Source organism: Bactrocera oleae, chromosome 2 (assembly GCF_042242935.1).
Source record: "Bactrocera oleae isolate idBacOlea1 chromosome 2, idBacOlea1, whole genome shotgun sequence".
Lineage (NCBI taxonomy): Eukaryota > Metazoa > Arthropoda > Insecta > Diptera > Tephritidae > Bactrocera > Bactrocera oleae.
This window is the reverse complement of record NC_091536.1, coordinates 52,448,056-52,470,608: the sequence shown is the minus strand read 5'-3', so window position 1 is coordinate 52,470,608 and position 22,553 is coordinate 52,448,056. Positions and strand designations below refer to the sequence as shown.

Sequence of the window (22,553 nt, the reverse complement as noted above, 5' to 3'; positions counted from 1 at the left end):
GGATTTAATCCGACCAAGGACTGTCAATTCGGTTGAAATCTGCCGCTACAACAATTACAACATTATACTTTGTAGCAATATGTTGCAAGAGTATAATGAAAGTTTCAAGATGCCGTTTTCATGGAAATTCTTGAAAATGTTGCACGAAATAAATAATATAAAGGATTGATATACATATGTTGATATCAATCCATGAATATAACGAAATATTCATATTCCCGACAATTGCTTGTCATTTGTTTGCAAAACTTTGTGATCAGCTGTACAAACTTGATCGTTAACTTGCCACTCGATTTAAATGAGAAAATTGATCAAGACTGATTTCAAGTTCGGAAAGTGAGAGTATGGTAGAAGAAAACTGTGTATTGCAACTTCAAAGCAATTTCTTGATCGTGTAACGTCCGGCTTACTGACAACAATTAACTGGTATATGTGGCCACAGCGTTAGGTTCTGTTGCGACAGTTGCTCTCGTGCTATTTATTTTCGTTTCATTTCTTTGCAACCCTGCACTCTCTACAACCTAACATAAAAAAAACAAAGCATGTGCGTTAGCAACCTTGCTGCAATTTTACATTTATCCTTGCGTTATTGTGCTTTTAATTTAATGAACATTTAATTTTTGTAATTGTAAAATTTTTATCACACGTGTTGTTATCGGCGTCATTACATTGTAAATTCTGCTGGAATCAAATAATGTGGGAGAAATTGTTGATCACCCTATATCAATTGTTTATCTAGAAATTTTGAGTTATTTTTTAGTTAAAATCAATCACAATTGGTTAACTAGAATGTGATTATTGCTAAAGGTGTTCAAAATTTTTGCTGCTGCTCCTTGGAATATACTAGAAGAGTGCCGTTAGGCGAGAATCATACATACATAGCTGTATCTAATACACTCGAAAGCAGCAGGTTTAGCGGTAAGCGCCTTATATTAATTACATACTTTAAATTGTTAAATTTTTAAACATTAAATGCAAATATTTAGAAAAAAAAAAACATAAGTCATCGGTCCTTAGTACCATATATACATACACTAAACCAAAAGAAAAACTTTAGAGAAGTTTTAACTTAAAACGATTTCTCTTGAACTATTACATCTTTTAAGCTGCGACCAATAGTTACAATGTGAGAATCTTATGTATTTTTTTCGCATTTTTTTTAATAAAAATTTTAACAATAAATCAATTTTGATGTTAACGATTTAAAAGAATTGAGCAGCCCAAAAAAATCTTGAACGCTTTCGTTGGTACGACTTTAAATGCAATTATCAAGTACCGTTATTTTTGTCTGGGTGTTTGCGTCAAGGATAAAATGATACGAAACTCTTGGAATCGAGAGAGCTGTCAAAGTTCACATTTTTTTTTTAATATTATTATTTTTTTTGTTTTATATATAAATATTTTCTTCTTTAGTGATTTTAGTGTAAGGAGAAGTAAACATAGGCACCATTAAGTCTGCGTTCAGCATACAAAAGTAGTAAAAATGTTAAAGAAAAATTAAATTCAATATTTTGTTGGTTAGCCGCGTTGTTTTAACACCTCGCTCAATCGATTTGACATGGATCTTACCAACTTATCTGTTTCCTCAGCTGTAACCTGGGACCATTCTTCTTTCATAACACTTCGCAAAGCCTCTTTAGTTGTTATTGTATGCTGACGAATTCTTTTTTCCAACAGATCCCATAGATGCTCATTAGGATTGAGGACAGGCGATTGAGGGGGCGTTTTAAGTTGCCTAGGAGCATTGTACAAGAGCCAAAGTCTAACTATTTCCGCAGTATGCTTCGGGCCATTATCTTGTTGGAACCAAAACGTCGAAGATAATCCAAGATTCTCTGCACTTTGTTCCAATAAATTCAAGCTGACCCACACCACCAGCCGCCATTCAACCCTACACTATAATTCCGCCACTTCCGTGTTTAACTGTACCAACAAGAGTTTGGTTTTCAAGTGCAGTTCCTGACTTGCGCCACACAATTTGTCGACGTTTTATGCTAAAAATGCAAAATTTACTTTCATCCGAAAATATTACTTGTCTCCAGTTTTCCGGCGACTTACAGTGTATCACAAATATAAGTATGCAGCGTGTTTATCTGTTTAGTCTTGCAAAAAATAGTCTTAACACTAATATTATTAACCAATTTTTTTTTATATTTTCAATTATTTCATATATTTATATGTCTCCAAAAACTAAAAACCCAAGCTTAAAGTAAAAATGTTTCTAATTACAGAAATGAATGTTCTAATAGTTTAAAATTACGTCACTAAAGTATGTATGCACCAAAAATTAATTACAGAAATGAATGTTCTAATAGTTTAAAATTACGTCACTAAAGTATGTATGCACCAAAAAAAATTGCGAAAAAAAAAATTCTAACGGATTTATTTTTGAGCTTTGATGGACGGTTAATATTTCGTTGGATAGCCTTTGGATTTTTTAATTGCACTCAACCTGGATGGCATGGACTTCACCAGCTTTTGGGTTACTGAAGGTGGAATCTTGCTCCATCCTTCGATTAACGCAGCTTTCAAAGATTCTTTGCTCGACAGGGTTGACATCAGGAGATTGGGCTGGTGTTTTCAATTGTTTGGGTGTTTTGTAAATAAGCCATTCCTTAACAATGCGAGCGGTGTGTTTGGGATCATTGTCGTGTTGGAATACAAATGATCCTTCAAGCCCCAATCTAGCCGAACTTTCGCTCAAATTTGCTTTCAAAATGTTAAGGTAATCATATTTGTTCATTGTATGCTCAATGAACACAAGATTATCTACTCCAGATGCTGCCATACATCCCCACACCATGAGCAACCCACCACCATTTTTTACCGTGGCAGTCATATTCCGTGCATCAAGCTCAGTATTCACTTTTCTCCAAACTTTTTCATGTCCATCCAAACCAAAAATATTGTATTTATCAGCATCATACAGTACTCGACGAATAGTTTGGGGATTGCAGGTTTTACCAATCTCGTTTTCAATCTCTGTACTCACTTTTGGTGCACTCTTTTTGTGTTCACCTGTATCTTGCGTATTATAATACGCCGCTCGTTTGCGTCAAATATAAGCAGCCCAGATCTTTCCTTATTATGTGCATTTCCCTCTTTTTTTTATATTTTTCTATTATTTTTTGAATAGTAGAACTACTTTTGTTTGTTTTTCCAATTTGCCTCTGACTTTTTTTTCCTTTATGTAGTTTTATTATAACATCTTTTAAATCTTATGATAGTTCTCTTCGGCGCGGCGCCATGATCAAAATTTAAATTAATTTACGGTTGAAAGATTATTAAAACTTGGAAATCTTTATATCTTAAACAAAAAATAATTATTTATTGATTTTGAAGGGGACGAATACTGTGTGCCAGCCGAAAACATACTGAAATGGTGAATTGCATACATACTTATGTGACATGATTTATTGGTTTTTACTGAGAAAATCCAACGGTTCTTAATAACGGGAAATGTGAATGACATCGATCTATCATACTCAAGATGGCGATGTTATGTGTAATTGTTATTGTAAAAAACACGAAAAGTTTTATTTTTATTTTGCAATTGATATGAATTTTTTTACGCACATACATAGTGCATACTTATTTTTGTGATACACTGTATGTATTTATGTAATTATGAGCAAAATCTTGTTGGTACAGTTAAACACTGAGGTGACGGAATAATGGAGTGGGGTTGCATGGCGGCTAGTGGTGTGGGTCAGCTTGAATTTATTGAATCCACAATGGATAAGTGATATTTGAACCTTTTAAAAAACAATTTGAAACAAAGTGCAGAGAATCTTAGATTATCTTCGACGTTTTGGTTCCAACAAGATAATGACCCTAAGCATACTGCGGAAACAGTTAGACTTTGACCTGCCAGATCGCGGTTTTGACGTTAAAATTCCGTTATTATACTCTCGCAACCTGTTGCTACAGAGTATAATAGTTTTGTTCACCTAACGGTTGTTTGTATCACCTAAAATTAATCGAGTTAGATATAGGGTTATATATATATAAATGATCAGGATGAAGAGACGAGTTGAAATCCGGGTGACTGTCTGTCCGTCCGTCCGTCTGTCCGTCCGTCCGTGCAAGCTCTAACTTGAGTAAAAATTGAGATATCTTTATGAAACTTGGTAGACATGTTTCATGGTACCGTGAGACGGTTGGTATTGCAGATGGGCGTAATCGGACCACTGCCACGCCCACAAAACGCCATTAATCAAAAACAAATAACTTGCCATAACTAAGCTCCGCAATAAGATACAAGACTGTTATTTGGTACACAGGATCACATTAGGGAGGGGCATCTGCAGTTAAAATTTTTTTTTAAAAAGTGGGCGTGGTCCCGCCTCTAATAGGTTTAATGTGCATATCTCCTAAACCGCTAATGCTATAATAACAAAATTCACTGGAAGCAAATGTTTTTAGCACTTCTATTGACGGTGTGAAAATAGTTGAAATCGGGTGGCAACTCCGCCCACTCCCCATATAACGGTACTGTTAAAAACTACTAAAAGCGCGATAAATCAAGCACTAAACACGCCAGAGACATTCAATTTTATCTCTGAGATGGTATAAATTGGCTTTATAGGAACCGCGTTCAAAATTAGTCAGTGGGCGTGGCACAGCCCACTTTTAGGTGAAAACCCATATCTTGAGATCTGCTCAACCGATTTCAACCAAATTCGGTGCATCACGTTCTTTTTATGTTTCTATGTCATAGTGCGAAAATGAGCGAAATCGGACTACAACCACGCCTACTTTCCATATAACACCATTTTAAATTCCATCTGATTCTTTCACATTATTCCACTATGCAAATCAGGTAACAATGATTATATCGGGGTAAAACTTTGCGTGAATAATGCAATTAAAGTATGCCACCTTGCGGCCAAAAATTGTCTAAATCGAACCAAAACTGTTCAAACCCCTAAGTACTAAATATGTGGACCCTAGTGCCTATAGTTGACCTTCTACCGAAAATATCAGTCAATCCACAAAGAAATCTCAAACGAGTATACCATTTGACTTTGCGAGAGTATAAAATGTTCGGTTACATCCGAACTTAGCCCTTCCTTACTTGTTTTTTTTTTAAATTGTTCACGACGCGCTGGACAGAAGTATACGTTCTTCCAATAGTTTGTCCAATTTTTCTGAAACTTTCGCCATCTTTCCACAACTTAATGATAATTTTTCTTTCCGACAGACTAATTTCTTTTCCTTTGGATTCCAATTTTTTAAATATTATTAAAACGCGTCACGAGCTCTTTAAACGACTTATTATATTAAAACACAATAGAATCTACGCAAAAAGAAGGAACATTCATGAGAAATAACGGTATTTCTAATTCAGGCTAACTGAACGCAGACTTTCTGGTGCCTATATTTACTCGTTATTACACTAAAATCCCGTTATCTCAAAAATGAAAATAGGAATATACATTTTTGTTTTTGCATTTTGAACTTAAGAATATAAAGAAGAAATACATGCAAAAAATTTTAACTGATTTACCTATTTACATTGTGTTTTTACTTCACTTAAGAAAATGTGTCGGGTGAACGCAGACTTTATAAGCTATGTGTATGTATATGTTTTTTTTAAATCACAAATGATTTTCAAAATTAACTTTATAAAATATTTTAATATATCAAAACACTTACTAGTTTTAAATAACCTAAACATGAACATTAGTTATTTTTTATATACTGAATAAACAAATATCTTTGGATAATTTATTCGGAGGTCAAAGTTTACATAACATTTGCTGGGAATTCTAACCAAAATAAGTAAGTATATACGTTGACAATTCATACTGCTAAGCAAAACAATACTCTGCGTCAAAATACCCGCTCTTTCTTAAAATCAAAACTATATTAAATCTATTTAAATAAAGATTAGAAACACACGTAAAAGTCACCAAAAAATCTGATCTAACAAATAACCTACTGATTTCGTAATTTATTTCTGCGGGATTCTTAGTGGTAATTCGTTATTTTGCTTGTCATCTGTTCAGTAGTTCATGAACTTTCAAAGAGAGGAGTTTCGGTATTATTTGGTAAGCGAATTAATTTTGTTGTAGCTTTTGAAGAAAAAATGGTGAATATCATTTCAACATCTCAAGATTTACGGGCTCAGGTAACCAAATTTGGTAAGAGAACAAAAGTACTCTCAAAATAGGCAATATTAAAAAAAAAATACATATGTACATTCAGTAAAATATTGCGAAATTTAAAAAGACTGGTCCAGTTGAAAAATTTGATAGTAGTCGAAAGTAAAGTTGTTCGGAGTATGAAGGAATAACCCAAAATATCCGGTGTCGCTAATCTTAAGGAGTTGGAAAAGGGTGGCATTGCAAAACTTCACCCTCTAACTGTTTGGAATTTCTTGATTTCACCCGATTTTAGAGCTTATACACCAAGAAACAAGCCACAATTATCAAGGAACATTATTTCGAAACGTTTTCTATATTTCAAAGAAAAATTTTATATTTTGGAGAAAACTTTTGGATGCAAATCAAAAGTTTTAATAGTTCAGGAGATAAGTTACTTCAAAGTCAAACCATCTCCCTGTACAAGTTTTTTTTTTTTTTGATTCACTGTACATATGTAAAAGAAAAAACTGTTAGTTTCACTATTTATAACTCATGAACATTTGAAACGATCTGGTTGGTGGTGAGGTATCTTGGAACCAGGGGACGGATTGGATACTTTGCGTATATACAGACGGATAACTTATACACAGGGCAGAAAAAGTCAGCGAACAAGGTACAAAAAAAAAATTGTTTCAAAAAAGAACTTTATATATTTTTTGTAAAAACCAATATATTTGATATTGATTAAAGGACATTAAATATGTAGTTTTAATAAAATAAAAGTGATTAAATAGCCGATAGTAACATATAACAAAACTAAATATACGGATGAAAAGAAAATTCATTAGAAAAAGTCTGCGTACAAGGTACATAAGTCGAATAAAGTTATTCTTCCCATGAATTCTTCTTAAAATTTAATAGGAAGTACGATATCCCCACTTCCGTTAAGGGTTTACTTATGGAATAGACAAGCTTAGAGGTTTCTGTCGAAGGGATGTGAGCACATTCCTCGTACAGCGCATTCCTGAGCATATCCCTTGAGGTAGGGTGTGTTCGAGATGGCAATCACGACAGCAGTGTTGCAAATTTGTCAAAGTATCACGTTCTGTGTGAGACTTGCAACAGCATTACGTTCTACTGTCATTTATCCATTTGGCCCACACAATTACTAGTTATGCACCCCCATATCATTGCTTCTCCACCACCGTTCTTCACAGTACGCATCATCGGAAAAAATAACTTTCTGCAAAAACTCCCGGAGCTTATTAAAGTGCTCTTTCGCGATAACATTATGCACTTACCTATTGACTAGCTATGAAGGAGTTCTTTTGTGCGACTTGACCATAAAACGTCATCTAACGGGAGGCTCAGGAAACGAGCTGTTGCGATGGAGTCGGACCATAGAGAGAAGGGTGTTGTTGTAACGGTTACCTAGTCCCCACTTGAGTGGTAAGTTATAGTTTAGTTGTCGTCGAGGTCATTTAACGGCAGGCCCAGGAAATCAGCTGTTTCGACAGGGTCGGGCCATAGGGAAATGGGCGTTAGGTGAGTGGGCTTCGTTGGGCATGCAAAGAGGTGGTTAGTGTCATGCGGAGGCTCATTGCACGCAGGACATATATTTAGTATATCTGCTACAATATCCCAGAACGAAGTTGCGCGAGGGTTACTCTGGATTCGCGAGGCAACTCGAGCTCTGCGTCTGCTAAGGGTGGTTGTTTGACTCTTAGTACGCCATTCACTGAGAGGGAGTCGGTGATGATGTTGATGGCTCCACTGTGAATGGCGGTCAGTACTTGTCCAAAGTTCCTTGCGTCCGAAGTCTGGTCGGCGTACTGTCTAATGTCGTCGACGTAATCAAGGAAGGACCTCTTGATGTTCCTACGAGTCGGTTCCGCTTCAAGCAGATGACTGTAGTGGTAATTTCTACGAAAATATCCCAGCAGAAACTGCTTAGAGAAGAGCTCGTTATGTTCCTTAACCGGAAGCATACGGGCCTCACTATGTTAGTGTTCGATTGGGGACATCAAGAGGCATCCCGTGATAATCCGGAGTGCAGGGTTTTGACAAGTCTGAAGCTTCTTCGTCTGCATCGCACTACATCCAGGCGACTATAATGGAGCAGCATTGTTTAAGACCGGTCGGCCGATTGCCTTGTATGTTTCCAGCAACGTTTTTTGTCTTTTCCCCAAGAGCTGCCGGCAAGCGATTTGTGGATTTTGTTGCGGCTCTGTACTTTGGCAGTTATAGCGGTCGTGTGAGGAGTGAAGAAGCACAGACTGTCTTATGTAACGCCTAAAAGTTTAGGGTTGTTGACTGTCGGAATTTTGATGCTATCGACTGAAATGTCCAGATCCAGTCTGTACTTTTTCGTCCAGTTTGTAAAAATGATCGCTGTGGATTTAGTGGGGGACAGTGTCAGGCTCCTTGCAGAGAAGAAGCGAGAAAGGTCGGAGAGATAGCCGTTTATCTTCGAGCACATGCAATCGATTCCATTGTCCGACGTCAATATCGTGCAGTCATCAGCGTACGAGGTCATGGAAATTCCCTCTGGTGGTTGGGGAAGTTTCAAGATGTAGAAATTAAACAGTAGCGGAGAGAGGGCACCACCGTGCGGAACCCCTTGTTTTATTCTTCTCAGTTTGGAGCTTTGACCTCGAAACAGTATGGGTGAATGCCGACCGCTCAGGTAGTTCATAGTCCACCGCTCTGGGGTGGGTGGATTGTTCTATGTCCTCAAGTAGCGTTGTGTGGTTGACTGTATTAAAAGCTTTTGCAAAGTCCAACACTACGAGGATCGTCCTCTCGCAGAGTGGCTTCTCGTTTAGGCCATTAACTATCTGGGCGTTTATGACGCTAAGTGCTGTGGTGGTGCTGTGCGCTTTTCGGAAGCCATGCTGATGGTCTACTGAACTCAGGTGGTGAGTGAATGTCGGGTGTGCCAAGGCCTCAAGTGTCTTCACTACTGGGGAAAGGAAAGTTATCGGACGAACTTTTGTTGGCGGGTTTTCCAGTAGTGGGACCACTCTTCCGACTTTCCACACATCGGGTATTTGAAGAGTGATCATGGACAAGTGGAGGGCCTTGGTGAGGTAGCTTACTTCCGTCGGGGCCAATGGATTTTGACGATTTAGCCTTGTTGATGGCACTCTGAACCTCCCCATCGGTGAAAGTGAGTGTAACACAACGTCTGGCCTTGTCAGTCGCAGAGTGCAGTGTAAATTGCCGGCTAAAATAGCTCGCGCACTTCTCTATCCATTTTGTACGGTTATTATATTATTATTTACCATTTGCCGATTCAGTAAAACGAGATCCCTTATTCGTGGATCGGCATTGACGTAGGGTGTCGAGCTCGTTAGCTAAAAAAGCTGCTTCGGCTGGGAAATTGGGACCGAGTTCCTCATTTTACTACTTGTACGCATAAATTACTATTTTTTGTAAATTTGTCTACAAAACTATAGTGTCAGATTTGTAATGCTTTTAATGCTATGGGATTATGCATTAGACTAGTGATAAAGCTATTAATATGATTATGCTCTAAAATTGTGTATATAAAAGTCAAAAGTAAATAAGATATAAGCATGTACGCAGACTTCCTGTCGAGTGTATATACAGGTTGGTTGAAAAGTTTCTGCGCTCGAAATTAAAAAATACTGTTTTTGGTATGAAGTATATATTTTTATTCAATATAATCTCCCTTAACTTCAATACACTTATTCCAATGATCCTCCAATAATTTTATGCCATCACTATAATGACTTTCCCCAAGCTCTGCAAAATACCCGTCTACGGCTCTATTAGCTTCTTCATTCGAGGAAAATGCTTTCCACGAAGGAATTGTTTCAGGTTTCTGAAGAGGTAGTAGTCGCTGGGAGCCAAATCGTATTTCAATTCGTTGAAGTTTGTCATTGTTAAAATAATTTTGTGAGCAGGGGCATTGTCCTGATGAAAAATAATTTTTTTGTAATGCAAACCAGGGCTTTTCTCACGTATTTTTTCACCAGCTGATCCAAAAGACTGCAATAATATATAGAGTTGATTGTTTTATCTTTCTGCAGATAATCAATTGACATAATTCCTTTTGCATCCCAAAAAACTGATGCCATAACCTTCTTTGCTGATCGTTATGACTTCACCTGCTTTGGTGCTGAACAACCAGCTTCAGTCCACTGTAAACGTTCTTGTTTCAATTTAGAATCATGGCGGTAGATCCAAGTCATCCATAGTTATAAAACGACGCAAGAAATCGATTTTATTCTGCTTAAACGCTCCAAATTATGCTCTGAAATTTGTTTTCGATCAAACACGATGTACTACTGCGATAGTTGTGTTCTTTTAAAAACACGAAACAAAAAGCACTTTGAAGAAAAAATGGCATTGTAAAAGAAAAAAAATCGAGGACTTCGCTCTAGTTGCAAATGTTTTGACCGATACCTTAAGTGTAAAATTAATTATAAATCAAAGAAATACGCACTTTAAATAGTCACATTTTTGAACATTAAATACAAATATCTCAAAAACCATAAATCAGCGACATCTACAATATATATACATATTTCCTTTAATTTGCAAGACCTCTTCTATCCGTACATACCCATTTTAACCCGAATTCTTGGGATGCTATTCTAAATTTTACCCGGTTTAAAGTTTTTTTGTATATAAATAAATGATCAGGATGACGAGACGAGTTGACTGTCTGTTCGTCCGTCTGTCCTGGTATGTTCCTCGGTTTGGTATTGTGGATGGGCGTGATCGACCAACTGCCACGCGCACAAAACGCCATTGAACGAAAACATAAATTTCCATAACTAAGCCACAAATTACGATACAAAACTGTAATTTGGTACAACGGATCGCATTAAGAAGAGACACCTGTGTTTAAAAGCCTTTAAAAAGTGGGCGTGCTCTCGCTCCCTAATAGGTTTAATGTATATATGTATCTCTTAAACCATTCAAGCCAGGACAACTCACTGTCGTATAGAAAATGGATGATAACCCCGCCCACTCTTCATATAACGGTTTTGTTAAAAATAATAAAAGTGTCAGACACTGAATTCAGATATTATTGGTTTGTGTTCGAAACAGATATTGTGTGGGTTTTGGGTGTCACAGAAACAAATTTGATCGGTTTTGTTATAAGAAATAAAGCAAGAAGATAGTCGCTGACATATTAAAAATGTTAGTTTAGAAATTAAGTTATTTTATTATTACAAATTAACTTAATACGATAATCATTAGGTTTATGAAAAAAACAGATATTGTAAGATGATTTACACTACGTAATAAACGTAATTTAACACCATAATAAATGCGTCTTTATTCAGCCGATAATGTGGTATAAATCTGTCAAGTACCATACATAAGCATACAAGTAAATGCAAGCTAAATTTGTACCTTGGGGTATTAAGTGGATTACTGTGATCTCTCAAATTGTTTGTTTTAATCTTTTCGTTACTTTCTTCCTCCAATAAAATAAAAGCTAAAATTGGGGATCTAATCGTCAACTTTAATAGACTTTATTGAGTATTTTAAATTTATTAAATACTTTCAAATTTATTATTTCCAAGTTTTTTTCACATTAGTAAACAACTGATTCGAATATTGGTTTTGCATATAACGAAAATCCAATCAGATTTTGTAACACCAAGTATACAAATCAAAAACAAATGAATTTAACGGGCTAAAACTTTGCACAAATAGTGTATTTAAGATATACGATATCATGTCTAAATATTGTCGAAATATAACCATCACTGTTCAAGCCTCCAAATACCGAAGATGTGGACCCCAGTGCCTATGATTGACATATTATCGAAAATATCGGTCAATGGGTGAGATACTCGGAAATTCGCAGAGAATCATATTCTGATAATAGTATGTCTGTATGTCAAAAATAGATTGATTCGAGTCAATAGTTATCTTAGCCTAACTTCCGGGTGACTTTATTCCCCATACATCGGCCAATATGTGAGTTACCTTAATTACATTGAGTGACCGTATTTTTCTCCTAAAGGTGCATCTCTGTGCCTAAAATGGATAAAATCGGGTGAAAAATTGCTCTAGACCCCATATAACTAATATCAGGATTTTCAAACATCCGGTTGACTTTACTGCTTATATATATATATATGTATATATACATGTGTATATTGTTGATGGTATGTGAGATACCTTAATGAAACTCAGAGATCTGTTTCTGTTAACAATATTTGGTAATCCGAAAATAGATAAATTCAGGTCAATACTACAACTATTTCTCATATACCTAATGTAATATTTTCAGACTTCCGGTTGACCTTATACCTTATATATCGGTCAATATGTAAGATATCTAACCAAAATTAACTGAATCTATAATATTGGATATACGTACTTAACTTTAATGCCAAAAATATATAAAATTATATAATAATACATATAATAATTTCCGTCATTCTAAAAAACCTTATGATATTAATGTTTTAGCGCCGAACTTGATTGGGGTTGGTCTAGACCTTGATCTTAATCTCATATTCCTATATATTAAATTCAGTCTCTTCGGTTGAGTTTATGTCAAAACTTAGCCGTTTTTCTTTTCTTCAATTGTATTTAAATTAATATTTGTTTGTTTTTACTCCCATAGTGATGGCAGCACGCGGACGCGGGTTCCTTTATTCCCTTATGGTGGACAAAGATTCAACTGACTCATTATCACAAAAAGACAGTGGGCTGGGAAGCAAAAGCCTTCAATCTTCGGGAGAGTATCGTCGTATCGGGCGAGGCAAGCTTCTGGATGACCTGGCTTCTTCATGTGCTAACATGACTCTTGAGGGTCGTTTTTCCGACGATACAAATCAAAGAAATACAACTTCTTCAAGTGATTTGAACCAACCTTCTACTTTAGGTGGACGTGGCCGTGCAAATGTATTCAAAAGTTTATTTACTCCTGAGAAACCAAATGAACCGCTGAATACTCAGCCTATATCGTCTACACCGATTCCCATACCTAACGTTGGGTTGGAATCGAAACCAGAACCCAACATAGACTTAATTCAGTCAGATATCTATAACCCAGAAAAGAAGCATGGTAGTAAGGGTATGCCGGTGCGTTTAGCATGCAATTACATTCGGTTGTCGTCTGATCCCGAAAAAGGAGTTTATGTGTACGAAGTACGATTTCATCCTCCTGTAGATTCACTTAGTTTGCGCATGAAATACCTAAATGAACATCGCGATGAATTTGGAGGCACTAAAACATTTGACGGAGTAACACTTTATTTGCCAATTTTACTGAAAGAAAAATTAACGACATTTATTTGTAAAAGCCTTGCGGACACTTCTGACATCGAAATCCGTATTTTATTCAAACGAAAAGAAGCTCTCAAAAATTGTATACATCTTTACAACGTGTTATTCGACAGAGTTATGAAAACATTAAATTATGTTCGATTTGACCGAAAGCAATTCGATCCAACAGCTCCAAAAATTATTCCACAAGCTAAATTGGAAGTATGGCCGGGATATGTAACCGCGATTGATGAATACAAAGGTGGCTTGATGTTGTGTTGTGACGTATCACATCGACTTTTATGTCAAAAGACTGTGCTTGAATCATTAGTAGAGATCTATCGCTCCAACTCAAAGTTGTTTCAAGAAAATGCCAAAAAATTTCTATTGGGTTCCATAGTTATAACTCGCTATAATAATCGAACATATAGGATAGACGATATTTGCTTTGATAAAAATCCAAAAGCAACATTCCAAACCAAACAAGCCGAGTTATCTTATATCGATTATTACAAACAGAGTCATAATATTCTAATAAAAGATGAGAGTCAACCGCTTATAATTAGCATAAAGAAGCAAAAAACCGCTGATAAGCAAGCCGATGAAGACTTAGTGGTATGCCTAATTCCTGAATTATGCTATTTGACTGGCTTACGAGATGACATACGTTCGGACTATAAATTAATGCGTGAGATCGCCACATTTACAAGAGTCTCCCCGAATCAAAGACTGCTCGCATTAGAGAAATTTTTCAATAATGTTAATAGGTGTCCAGAAGCTCAAAGCATACTTCAAAGTTGGGGATTGACATTGAAGAATTCTCATGAATTTTTGAATGGAAGGCAATTCGAAGAAGAGCAAATATATTTTGCTAAAAAGCAATTCCCGGCTGGAATAAACGCCGACTTTTCTAAATATGTATGCAGCAATGAAGTTCTAGAGGTGGTCCATCTAACAAATTGGATATTAGTACATTGCAAAAGTGATACAAGATGTGCCAAAAATTTTTACGAGAATATAGATAGGAATTCTCGTGGTTTAGGAATACGCGTTGATAAGCCGAAAATTGTTACTTTGGATAATGATCGAGTAGATACTTTTGTGAAGGCATTGAGAAGCAATATAGATGGTCAATCGCAAATTGTGGTATGTATAAGTCCAACAAATCGTGATGATCGTTATGCGGCCATTAAAAAAGTTTGCTGCGCGGAGATACCAATACCTTCACAGGTAATAAATGCACGAACCCTTTTGAATGAGGCCAAAAATCGTTCGATAGTACAAAAGATCATGTTGCAAATGAACTGTAAATTGGGAGGGTCATTGTGGGCCGTGAAAATTCCATTTAAAAATGTTATGATATGTGGAATTGATTCATACCACGATGCCGCTCAAAAGGGAAATTCCGTGGCTGCTTTTGTGGCGTCATTAAATTCTTCTTACACAAAGTGGTACAGCAAAGCTGTAATACAAGGTAAACGGGAAGAAATCGTTAACGGTTTATGCTCGTCGTTTACAGCTGCAGTAACGCGTTTTCATCGAGAGAATGGACGATTTCCTGACAGTATTATTATATATCGAGATGGTGTTGGTGATGGTCAATTGTCTCTTTGTTCCGGTCATGAGATACCACAACTGGAGGCAGCTTGTAAACGTGCCTTTACAGATTTTGCCGTAAAAATAACTTTCATCATTGTTCAAAAACGAATAAATACCCGATACTTTGCTATGAATAGATCCAGTATCGATAATCCTCCTCCAGGTACAATCGTTGACGATTGTATAACGCGTTCAAAGATGTACGATTTTTATCTAGTATCACAAACTGTACACCAAGGCACAGTTACACCGTCTCATTATATAGTATTAAGAGACGATGCTAAGTATAGTCCTGATATTATACAAAGGCTGACTTATAAACTCTGCTTCATGTATTATAATTGGCCAGGCACTATTCGCATACCGGCCTGTTGCCAATATGCGCATAAAATGGCATATCTCATCGGTCAAAGCATAAGGAGAGCTACTTCGGAAGAGCTTTCTGACAGACTATTTTACCTATAAGATTTTTTATGATTAAGGAAAATTTTGTATTGATTACAAAATTATTTAAATATTATTAATTTCTGCCGTTCCTTTGTGAATGAAAAAAAGCACAAGAAACATTTTTGAATGAATACTTTTAATTTTTTACGACTTGGATATACATCAAGTGTGTTTCTGTTTTGTTACCTTTATGAATAAGAAATAGTTAAAAAAAACGTTTTTTTTTTTTAAAGAATTGTAATTTTTACGACTTGAGTATATTAAGAAGTAGAAGAGAGAACTGCTTTTTTTCTAGCTAAATATTTACTAGCAGAAATTAGCTGCTGTCATATGAAGAAATAGCTGTCAAAAACTTGTGTAATCAAGCCATATTTGCCGTATTTGATTTGCTTTTCTTCATTTTAATATTTTTGAATTGTTAAAATAAAAATAAGATTCATTAAATAAAGATGAATGCACAAATTGTGAGTTTTTGAAAACAGGATTGGATTTAAATAATAATACAAATTTAAATATTTATATATTAATTAATGTATTGTTTTTTTGTTATTATTATTAAAAAGTTGTTTTCATTCATTAGCTCAAAAGTTTTTAGCGAGCAATTTATTTAAAATACTATTGATTAATTTTTTAGCACTGATATGATGTGGTTATTAAAAACTATTCAGATGTTTTTTTTTTTTTGCTTATTTCTGCAACAGTCTGTTTATTTAATTTTTCGTTCCTTCGCTCTTTGTAAGAATAGCTTGTAAATTTTATTTATTTTTCTTGATAACTAGTACCAGTCACTAGCTAGCAGTACAGAAACAGCGGTATGTATGTCCCCATATACAGGTATTTATGTACATACCTATATGGCATACATACATATATATATATATTAGGGTGGAGCGAAAAAAAAAAGTTTTTTTGCTTAGCCTGGGGGTAAAATCTAGATTATAAAAAAAGAAAATTTTTGGACAAAAAAAACCTTTTTTTTGACATCTAGAGGGGGCGCACTCTGTTTTAAAGTAAATTTCCGAGTTAAAAGTGTTCTAGAAGCTGTGGATAGTCCTCTTTCTGGCCAATTAAAAGTTATCAACTTAAAAAAAATTTTTGTGGTCATTATTGGAGTTTTAAAAAAAAGTCTTAAACGACCACATGCTTTCCTTAAGCGTTAAACTAAGTTTTGAGTCAAAAACCGTCGCATCCGGTAATTTTTATATAAATGTAAAGAGTTTAAAATAAAAATAATTTTTTCTTGTCCAAAAAAAATTTTACTCGAAATTTACTTTGAAACTGAGTGCGCCGCCTCTAGGTGTTTAAAAACTTTTTTTGTCTACAAATTTTTTTATTTTATAATCTACAGATTTTACCCCCAGACTAAGCAAAAAAATATCCACCCTAATATATATACGATATGCTTATATATGTATACATTATATACGACTTATTTCAAATTAAAATTATTAGAAGATAATTTACATACACAAATTTCTCTACAAATAACTGAACAGTTGTCGAAAAGTATAAATAAAAAATTTTAAGCTTGGAAATTTGTCTGCTGTACTCATTTTTTTTGTCATTAGAGCCGTGATGTGTTTATTATCATTTATACACATACGTATAAGTACATATTTAGTATAAGGATACCTCAATAGAGATACATATGTATGTATATGTGAGAAAAACCTGGTCACTGACGTATTTTGTAGAACTCTGATTTGTAATACTTTAGAATTTTCTATTTCACTAGTCTACTTACAAACATACATACGTGCATACACTGATGTGCGATAAAATAGAGCCAGTACTATAGATATATTTTAAATCAATATATTTCAGAATTTTTTTCAAAGTTTTTTTTTATTGGTAGAAAAGAAACAACGCATGGAGTATATATTAAGATGCCAATTAAAAGTCTTAAGTCTAAAATCAAAATTAAAAAATTAAAAACTCATTAGCATGTCCCGTTTTGACTGTGCTTTGAAATAGAACCAGAAGACGTTATTTAAATTTATTTGTTTTCGGTGATTTGAAATCTGTAATTTTTAATGAAATAATCAATAGAAAGGATAAAGAAGAATAACTGTTACATTAATATTTAGTGCAGTATCCATTGTTTTTTATAACTGCTGTGCAAAATCTGGGCATATAATCCACTAAATTCTGGTACATAACAGCTGGAATTTTATGTCATGCGGCCTTCACTAGCCTCCAAAGATCCTCTTTATTGGATGGATTTTGGCCTCTCAGAGTCACTTTAACCTCCTGCCATAAATTTTCTATAGGATTGAGGTCTAGTGATTCGGGGACTAGCTTAAAATTTTTATTATTATATATAGTATTGTAATGCATCCATTCTACCCTCTGCCTAAAATAGCGGACCTGCTTCATAATATAAGAAGCGCCCCAAACCATTATACTCCCACCGCAATGTTTTATTGTATTTTTTATTGTGTTGTGAAAGGGATTCGGTATTGGGCGGTCTTCGCACAGAAAGACTACCTTGGTTTGAGTTGAATAAATTCACTTTGGTTTCATCTGACCCAAGAATTTTTCGCCATTTACTGACTGGCCATTCAGCACTATCTTCAGCAAACTTTAACCGTTTTTTATATTGACTATGGTCAGAAATAGTACCTTCCGAGCAACTTTATCTTTTAAATTGTTTTTGATTTATAAATTTCGAATGGTTAAAGTATTCACATTCAAACAATATTGCTTCTTAAGGGCGGAAGAGGTCACAAACGGATTTTTTCTCACCGCCTTTCGCCTTTGAAAAACTGCACTGATTTTTTGGATTTTTTTTTACCTCTATTTTCTAGCTTTTCTCTATAATTTATTACATTCGCAACCATTTTTGTTTAGCAGCTAACTATTCGAGCTATTTTCTTTTGGCTTTTTGATTGTAAACTCAAAGTTTTTATCAGTTTTCGGCATTCAGAACTGCAGTGCTTGGCTCTTTTCATTTTTATACCTCATTTATACGAAATTACAAAATTTACATTAAATGTATAAAATTAAAACTCTTTAACTCACGTTTTGATGAAAATTTTATCAAATAAAGTTTTTTCGCTTAGCAAAATGTATAATTTTATCGTTTGGCCCCATTTTAACGCACACGTCATTGCACAGTCAATAGCACACTTTCACTGATTTGCAAAAAAGGAACTCGCAATTGACTTCAGAAATACTTGAATAATATTCAAAGACGATGCTATTATTTATCTACCGTTAGTTCACAGAATATTAGGTTCACAGAAAACTTGTAAATGATGTAACATCGTCAGCGATTGTGTGGCTTTATTTTATCGCACATCACTGTATCTGATAATACTATCTAATGTGATGGCGTGAAATGAACTCACGGCATGTTGATAAAAGTATTCATTTACATATATACTGTTAAAACATTATTTAATCATAAGTGTACGTGTATGTGCAATGTGTCTGTACTTACAATCAACCAACACTTCATATTTTTATTCAAACGTTTCAATTAGTAACATGTGACTGTAACGTGCGATTGTAAAAAGTATGTAGGCAGGTAAACTTGCACATATCTGTTGAGACATATGTACAAGGTGCGTTCCAAAGTAAACAGGACTTTAAAAAAAAAGACAACAAACGGTTTTACCAGTAAAATCAAGTTATTTTATTCAAAACAGTCTCTTTCTGCTTTAATACAGCTTTTTGCACGGTCCAAAAGCATGTCGAACGAGAGTTTTAGCTCGTTGCCCGGTATGGCCGCCAGTATGCCGGTGCAAGCCTTTTGAATGGCCTCCACGTCTGCATAACGCCTTCCTTTCATCGGCAAATGCATTTTTCCGAAAAGGTAGAAGTCGCACGGTGCCATATCAGGTGAATACGGGGAGTGGTTAATTGTTAAAATGTGATTTTTGGTCAAATAATCGGCCACAAGCGTCGATCGATGAGACGGCGCATTATCGTGCAACAAATGCCAACTTCCATCTTCGCGATATTCGGGCCGAACACGTCGAATATGGCGCACCAAACGCTTCAAAACTCCAATGTAGAATACCGCATTGACGTTTTGGCCGGGTGGAAGAAACTCTTTGTGGACAATACCCTTGGAACCATAAAAACAAATCAGCATTGTTTTCACTTTTGACTTCTCCAGGCTCGATTTTTTGGGTTTCGGCTCATTTCTCATTTAGGTCCTACCACTTTGAAAACGTTGAAACCACTCGTGCACTCTGCTACGGGTTAGGCAATCATCGCCATAAACTTGTTTCATCAATTGAAACGTTTCGGTAAAAGTTTTACCAATTTTGAAACTAAATTTAATGTTGACTCTTTGTTCGAAGCTCATTTTCGCACCGATGACAAAAATATACTGACACTTAAAACGCAATAACTTCACTTTCAATAGATGAAATGTCATGAAATTTTTACTGGAAGTCGATTAAGTATAACAGATTCTAACGCACTAGTCGACATATAGATGGCGCCACTAAAGTTTACTTTGTTACTTTTTTACTGTTTACTTTGGAGCGCACCTAGTATATGACATTATATTATAAAATTTAATTCATATGAAATCTTTAATTACTTCTATATGTTCTAAGCACACTCCATATAGTACTTCTATATGTTTACTTATTATCATTACTTCATAGTTTTTCGATTTAGCCCATTTTACCTCATAAGAACGCTATTAACCCTTATATTAGTAACCGGGTACCCACCGCAGTGTATTTGTGTGAATAGCTTAAAAAAAATTCAATATTTCATTTTAAGCTCTCAATTCGTCGTTTTTTAACTTAAAAGAAAGCTATTTGTGAGTTCATTTAATTGATTAATTTTTTATTTATTTTTATTTAAATAACCTTAAACTCTAGCCATCGCTCTATTAGCAACCGGGTACCACAGTGGAAAGCATAGGAAAAAAATTGTATATAATTTCTATTAATGCATGCAACTAAATTTTATTAAAAAAAAAATAAATATTACACTTTTTTTATAATTAATGACATTGAACACATTGTACACGATTAACTGAGTGCTCGTCACACACAGGTTGGTGACAATTGGCACAGGCCTTACGTGTCTTTCGTCGTCTTCTTATTGGCAAAGCATTGTTGACGTGACAAGATCCTGTTACTTTTTTCCTTCCGGTTTTAACTTTTGGAGTCTCTGGACCCGGATTTATCACGACTGTTTCTGTCAGTATATGGCCTAATACACTTTCAATGGCATTCTTTGTTGAGAAGTGGCTCATTACTTGTGGATTCGCCGTGCGATGTTCAATCATCGGCAATGCTAGTTCTTCACTTAGTTTACGCATAAATTGACGACGTTCTGTCGTTTTTTTGACAAACATTTTATTATTTTCATAATAAATTATATATGCCGCAAGTGAAGAAATGTCTAGCATGTTGAAGAACATTGTCATTGGCCATCTCGAAAATCGTCGTTGACTGGTGTATCTCCGCACCATTTGGTCCATTGTGTCAACTCCAGCTTTATATTTATTATAAAAATTTATTATTTCTGGTTTTTGTTTAGCGTCATCACCAACTTATATATCTGAATGCATTGTAGATAGAATGACAGCTTTATTTTTCTTAGGAACACATGGTAACCTTTTCGTTAAATTCAAAAACTGTCGAATATTGCTTCCGTGTCTTATTCGCTCCCATAACACTAGGGATGTAAGGTTTATTCTTTTTTAGCGTGCCAACAATGGTAATATTCCAGATAACAAATGTTTAGCAACTGGTACAGTAGTAAAGAAGTTAACCACGCAGATGTTTCTCGAGTTTAATCTGTTTTACCAGTGTACTTAATCCCTTGAAAGGATATGCATTTTCTGCATCACAAATCCACCAGATCTTTATACCATACTCAGCTGGTTTCGATGGAATATATTAAGTAAATCCAGTACGGCCACGGTATGGATAAAGCTGTTTATCAATCGTCAAGTTAGCTGTTGGTTTGTACATCTGAGCCGTAGTATTTCAAAAGAGAATAAGTAAATTTTCAATAGCAAAAAGGACAAACGTAACAACATAGCCGACCGACATTGTCGCAAAATTGTCGAAAATTCGGAGTCAATATGTATGCGAGCTCGTTTGTATGTATGTAAATACGTATATTTGTGGACAAAGTCGTCATTTAGTTTTTTTCAACAACACAATGTCCGCGCGAACTCGGCGTGTCAAGTGAGGGCTCATAATATATTAATATGTTGCTTAATTTGTATTGAAAAATACTGATGCATTTATGAATTATTTTCGTAATATAATAATAATATACGTAAAAATATAAATACACATAAATTCATACCTATAATCGTTTTTAAACTAAATTCGATAAATAAAATATATATCTGAAATAACTATGTGGCGGTGCGCCCCAACCCCTCCTTGCCTGCGATCGTTCAACTCGCAAAAAGAAAAAAGTGTAGACAAAAGTCATTGTTTGGGCAAGAAGAAGCAAGCATCAGGGTACGTGTATTTAAGAATGTATATGTGGTTGTCATATTTGTGTAAATACGCATAATAAGAGAATATTCAATAAACCTAAACATATGAACATACTTTCCTGAAATATTTGAATTATTTCAGAAAGTAAAATATGCTATTAAAGTAATTGAATTGAGAACTCCAAATCTATATATGTACATACTTATATAAAAACAAGTAAGGCAGGGCTAAGTTCGGATGTAACCGAACATTTTATACTCTCGCAAAGTCAAATAGTATACTCGTTTGAGATTTCTTTGTGGATTGACTGATATTTTCGGTAGAAGGTCAACTATAGGCACTGGGATCCACATATTTAGTACTTAGGGGCTTAAACAGTTTTGGTTCGATTTAGACAATTTTTGGCCACAAGGTGGCATACTTTAATCGCATTATTCACGCAAAATTTTATCCCGATACAGTCATTGTTGCCTGATTTGCATAGTGGAAAGTGAAAGAATCAGATGGAATTTAAAATGGTGTTATATGGAAATTAGGCGTGGTTGTAGTCCGATTTCGCTCATTTTCGCACTATGTTATAGAAACACAAAAGACCGTTATGCACCGAATTTGGTTGAATCGGTTAAGCAGATCTCAAGATATGGATTTTCACCTAAAAGTGGGCTGTGCCAAGCCTACTGTCTAATTTTGAACGCGGTTCCTATAAAGTCATCTCATACCATCC

General features: G+C 35.1%; 1 protein-coding gene across 1 annotated transcript; it reads left to right on the top strand.

The window, feature by feature from the left end:
- Positions 1-492: 492 nt before the first annotated feature.
- AGO3 (Argonaute 3) lies at positions 493-15,860 on the top strand. The gene is made up of 2 exons (XM_036370367.2): positions 493-918; positions 12,709-15,860. The coding sequence occupies exon 2, from the start codon at positions 12,711-12,713 to the stop codon at positions 15,414-15,416; it is 2,706 nt and encodes a 901-aa protein (XP_036226260.2). The 5' UTR covers positions 493-918; positions 12,709-12,710; the 3' UTR covers positions 15,417-15,860.
- Positions 15,861-22,553: the final 6,693 nt, after the last annotated feature.